We start from the raw sequence: 6,013 nt of genomic DNA, 5'->3' as shown, positions 1-6,013 counted from the left end.
TTGTTAGTTCACCAGATCTATGGATTTAATATGGAGCTTTACAAATTTGATAATAGCCATCAAGTGACATAAACTAATAATACTAATAATACAAGCAAGTTATATAGCATATCGCTTGTGCAATTATGATATAAAATCAGTGCAATTATACTGCAAGATTTAATTCCTCTAAAATCTGCAGGATTAAATAATTATTTTGATATTTGTAAAATCGCGTTTTATTAGGTATACAGTTATTCATAGTTTTTCAAATTACATGTATTCGTCAGGTAGCACTTTGTTTATTGGTCTAGTGATTAAAATGTTTATACCATAGCCGTTTGAATGTTTTTATGAGTGTCTATACGATTTTCTGTTCCATACACATATAGTACATATTAGCAATTTGCTCCTTGGGAACAAATCGCAACATTCCGAGTAGCCCTGCACATATCAGTTACGTAAACATTGAAACATGCCTTTGAGATTAGAGGTGGCATGTTTAAACTCTATTGTTTATTTGAAACAAATCTCTTACGGTCAAGTTCACTTCGTCAGGGAATCAAGTAACAGATGATTTAATGACATGAAATACAATTTTATACTTTGAAATGCTACTTGTTATATAGTTTAAATAAGCTTTTTAACCAAATGTAAACAAAAAATTGTGTGTTTTAAAGCCTATGAAAGTGCTCGTTTTACATTGATTAAAAAATTGATTCTATAAATTGTTATACTTTTTTTTATTCTACATCACACGTCTGTGGGACCAGAGTTCCATTTTCTGGTCTTCCTTGACCCAAGGCTTGGCCGTGAGATGGACTCTATTACGTCACAGGGCTCTGTGTTCAGCAGTTCTTGCGAGTTTTCCCATACTGAGCCCTGTCCAAAGCAATTGCATCATCAATCCACGTTCTTCTGGTCGGCCTCACTTTCTTGGGGACTGAGCCTTGAACAATCATCTTCTCCGGGCAGTCTCCAGGATTTCCACAGGACGTGTCCCAGAAACACCGTCTCCTTAATCTACTCACGAAATACACTTTGGTTGCCTGTTTAATCGAGGAATTGGCTTATTTGTCTGGTGGGCTGTCCAGGAGATTCTTAGAATGCAGCAGAGTCCATTCATCTCCCAGGCCTGGTTCCTTCTTTCTTGACCTATTCTAGATTGGTGTGCTGTCCTCTAATTTTGGAATAAAGGTCAAACACTTGCCTTTACTAAATAAATGCAGGTCTCTTCAATGATAAAACATGACAATTGCCAAATTGTTTTAGTGAAAATCACCATGTCACTTATATGCATTTCTAAAGCATTTCTCATATATTAATATCCCATGTCAGAAAAATGGTCCATGTTATTATATTATATACTTATATAAATGTGCCTATCTTCAATACCAAATCAATTCAACCTGTAGAAAGAAGGGCCTTAAGTTCAGAATCTTCTTTCAATAGATCGCAGGCCTTCCTACACTTGTTGTCAACAATGTCCTTCAAATCAGGTTGTTGTTGGACTAGCAATTTACAGACTGATAAATGCCCTCCCTCGGCCACCTGCAAAAGCAGATTTTAGTTTGAGATGTTCATATTGCTAGTATACATTTTATTTAAAAAAAGTATAAAATGGAAATTGCACAGAAAGCACCTCCTTAATGCTACACAACACCTGGCATAATTAAGTAAGTTTCTACAGAGTGAGTGAATAAAAAAAAAATACTTCTGCTGATGATTTAACTATAACTGTGTGACTTGCAGAACTTTGTGACGTATATTATAAATATTAAAATGACATACCAAACAATCTCAAAAGGCCAACAGAGAATTCACAATTTAAAATGTTATTTGGCCATTGCTTTATCTTCTTAGATTTAAGTAAAACAATCATAAACATCACTAAAAAATAGTATACATTTGAAATAAAATCGAATTCTAAATATTATTGCGAAGATAAAAAAAACCTGTTGCAACTGTTCAAATACTTAGCAGAAACGACAGGCTTACTTTGTGAAGCGCAGTCATTCCATCGCTGTCACGAAGTCTGCAGTCAGCTCCGTGCTTGAACAAAAGGGACACAATGGTAGCGTGGCCACAGTACGCCGCTCGGCTCAATGCAGTGGCTCCCCCCGGCGTCTGCGCGTTCACGAGTGCCCCATGGGACAGCAGCGCCCGGCAGACTGCCTCATGCCCATTCCGGCTGGCGTAGTGCTGCCACACACAATAGACGACTCTTGTATTAACGTTGTTTACCAGCAGATCATACATCTGGCCAGCATAGACGAGTAGGTCAAACGCACCTGTTACGAGGGGCTCTCGAGAGCTCCCTCTAGTAGAGGCCCATTTGCCAGCAGTGATCAATACCAGTCAACCCATATGGTTTAACCCGTATTCTTGGACAAGGAAAATTAGTTTTCAGGTCCATACGCCGTACAGCCGTTTCAATACGGGAAAACACATTTTTTGTCTGTGTTTCTCCCTTGTGATGGGACTTTGTAGGATGAACGTTGAGATTTATAAGGGCACGGGGTGACCAATAAGGTCTGAATTGGTCTGTAATAAGTAAGGCACTGATAAGGGGTTGACAGGTATGGTGATCTGAGCAAGAAATTGCAGGGTTACACCTATCCTCTTTGCAACCTTTCTTCTTCACATTGTTTTACAAGCAGACCAAGAAATCATCGTACAAGAGTTCCAACTGTGCTCTCCTGAACTGAACAGCCAATTTGGCCTACTCACTTTTTAAAAATGCTAATTAGCATTACAATATATCATCTCATATTTGGATTGAAGGTACCACTGTTAATAAAATGTAAACACATAAAAAATATTATTGTTTTACAGTTGCATTTGTAAAAATTAAACGACTGAATTATATTGTTACTATTACAATTGACCACAAATAGCCATTTATATATTTAGAAACTCAAATTTAATTTCTAGTAATTTTACTCAAGTGTTAATCCATACGAGCCTCTAGAAATATATTACAATATACGTTTACATATGGCAGTATTCGTAACAAGCAAATAAAAAATGCTTACTAGTGCAGTGTAGCCAGAAGCATCAGTCTTGTTTGGATCAGTCCCCTTATTCAGTTGAGACACCACTCTATTGAGGTCCCCTTCACCGGCTGCTGACCAGATTCCTGCATGCAGCCAGTTTCGACAAATTATTCTATCATGCTTCCACAGAAACACAGCTTCTGCAGACATTTGGGTTACACATCATTTAGATGGATATGGTGTCTAAATACAACAACACACCTCAAGATGCTGCGCAAAACAGCCGGTCATGTGCTTCCTTGGAATGATTAGTTTCATAGAATGAGAGACAGTCATAGGTATAGGACACAAATTACCTCAAACTGCAACAGGGGCAGGGAGATGACAGCATGGATAGCAGGAGAAAGGGGACAACAGGCGAAAGAGCACCTTCCCAACTCAGCGAAGTAAAAGCCTTGCTTACTGGAGTAAAGAGTGTGTCAGGAGGAGTAAAGTGAGATGAGAAGTTAGCATAAAGAAACTAATCGAAAATGGAACACTAGCAACACAGAATTTGAGAGTGGATCGTGAATTTGAGTTCACGAAGTCAATGCTAATAGAGCTGTGTGTGATCAGGTATGATTTGATGGTCAACTTGCAAAAATGTACGTGCCTTACGAATCAATTAATGTTCATGCTTCAGAGTCACAATTGATGAATACACATTTTTTTGACATTGTAAATGTAGTGCTGCTCGTGTAAGCAGAGGTCTCATGAACCCATTACATACAGTACATACAAATGACACATAATAGATAGTGAAAAACCATAATCTGACACGTATCGCAGGCATAATCAATAATTGAATCAATAAAGTATGTGTAATGACATCGGGGATGTCACTGTATAGTGCCGGCCTGAGAGGACCACGGCATGCGATGCACTGTCATCACATACACCCCGTGGCAGGTGTAGTACCAGCCCTAGCGGCGCTTGGTGAGTGCTGGGATAGCGCGGCCACCACGCATAGCGTGTAGTGCGGGCTCCCACAGGGGGGAGTGGGAGAGTGTCAGCACAGGGGCAGGGTTGCCCCAGGCCATGGCACTCTGGTTGACCCCGCAGACACGTGATCCGGAGTGTCCATAGAGAGGCCCCCAGGTGGGGGGGGCTAGGGGGTGATCACGTGTCTGGCGAGAGCTCTCGAGAGGAATCGAGAGGGAGCTGGAAGGCTCCAGAAGGCAGCGGGGCCAAGGGCGGAGCGGCCCCGACCCGTGGGGGGATATAAGGCGGGTCCCTGAGAGAGACCAGGGTCGCTGCATTCTACAAGCTGGAAGCTCCACGTCTACAAGCTGGAAGCTCTACGTCCTACGAGGCAAACACGTGGTCGCGGACCCGAGAGAGAGGGTCCGACCCTCCGTAGCTGTAACTCCTCTGTGTAGTGTAGTTAGCTGGGTGGTCACCACCCTAGGCTGTATCTGGTAAAGGGGCAAGTTACCCCTTTGTGTTACGGTGTTACAAATAAATGTGTGGCCTCTGAAAGGAACAGCGTCTGCGACTCCGTTGGACCCACTACATATGCATCATGACATGCCTATTAAAGAAACACTCATGGAGTTTTAAGCTTGCATATGATGAATGGGACCTTTATAGACTTTCGCCAATCCACAGTTGAAGATCACCCTATGTCGCGTCATTCACTGGGGTTGTTTGATCATACTTCGCCATGCTGGTCATTGCGGGTTAAATAAGGGGGGGGAGGGGGAGGAGACCCGGGAACGTTTCACATATCGCTCGCCACTGATGTGAGCTGTGGCCAGGAATCGAACCCAAGGTGACTAGGGTTTACAGCGCGGTGCGCCGATCACGGCACCACCGCTCAATCTTACCGCGCTCAAAGTCCATCTCATCCAGGGTCTGGTGCACGCCGGTCGGAGCAGGGTCCAGATGACAGCAGGAAGCGTGGGGGACACTGGTGGCCAGACATGATAGTTCAACTCCACTGCCAGAAGGGGGCTAAAGAGTGAACAAAAGTGTTCATGGTTATTCATCATCTGAAAAGTGTTCATGATTCAAGAGCCGAATGGCTCACAGGGCTATACCTAATAAATGAACTTGATCTGAAGGGGGAAGCTAAAGCGTGCAGTTTCCTGCAGTGGTTCTGCAACTCTTCGAATGCATTGTAACGTGCAACAGGTTGTATGCAACTTAGTTTTTTTTATTTGTTTTTTTTTTACCTGTTGTACATGACCGAGCCAATACAGTTAATAACGGGACAGCGTGGTGAAGTATGGTCAAAGAAACCGCGCCCCACGACCCGCAAGGCATGGGGAGGCGAAATCCACCAGTGGGTTGATAAAAGTTATATATTACAAATATATATTGCGATCAGCATTAGGGGCCGTCCATAAATGACGTCACGCACCTAGGGGGGGGGGGGTCAGACATTTGCGACGATGTGTGACGAGAGGGAGGGGGGGGGTTTGAGAAATGTGACGTCACATCAAAATGCGCAACTTTAAATAAATAGACACGTTCTACTTAATTAGACTTTTTAATAAATGTTTTCTCCTACAACATCCGAGTGCAGCGCCACATTAAATACGCACTACAATGTCAATAGTTTAAAGCGATTTGAAGCATGCTTTATTTAATTTGGGGGGGGGGGGGCAGAGCTTTGTGACGTCATATTTGAGGGGGGGGGGGGTCAAAAATCGTCCAAACTCGCGTGACGTCATTTATGGACGGCCCCTTACACGGGGCAGACACTCGGGGGTGGCACATTCCACGTTCCTATGACCGAGTCTGTCCATCCAGAGCAACGTCTCATCAGGGCACGGGGTGACCAATGAGGTCTGAGTTGGTCTGTAATAGGGTCGGGCACTGATAAAGGGTTCACAGGTATGGAACTAGAGGCGATGCGAGCGGCGTTTCAGCACAGTACTCACGCTGTAACGTCGCGGACGCACTTTCGATCCGTCGGCGATCACAACATTGGTGGTATCGAGACGAGAGGGTCGTGGAATCGATTCCTGTTCATCGATACTAAATCATTTATTTTC

At 43.2% G+C, this 6,013-nt stretch overlaps 1 protein-coding gene across 1 annotated transcript; it reads right to left on the bottom strand.

Moving 5' to 3' along the window:
- Positions 1 to 806: 806 nt before the first annotated feature.
- On the bottom strand, positions 807 to 4,938 carry LOC133350630 (ankyrin repeat domain-containing protein 39-like). Its single transcript, XM_061565209.1, is given in 5 exon segments — positions 807 to 1,530; positions 1,978 to 2,181; positions 3,015 to 3,118; positions 4,841 to 4,919; positions 4,921 to 4,938. Coding segments are annotated over 5 exon segments (552 nt in total). The 3' UTR covers positions 807 to 1,383.
- Positions 4,939 to 6,013: the final 1,075 nt, after the last annotated feature.

Source organism: Lethenteron reissneri, chromosome 34 (genome assembly GCF_015708825.2).
Source record: "Lethenteron reissneri isolate LAM-NWPU_2019-01 chromosome 34, ASM1570882v1, whole genome shotgun sequence".
NCBI classification, from domain to species: Eukaryota; Metazoa; Chordata; class Hyperoartia; order Petromyzontiformes; family Petromyzontidae; genus Lethenteron; species Lethenteron reissneri.
This window is presented reverse-complemented; position numbering and strand designations above follow the sequence as displayed.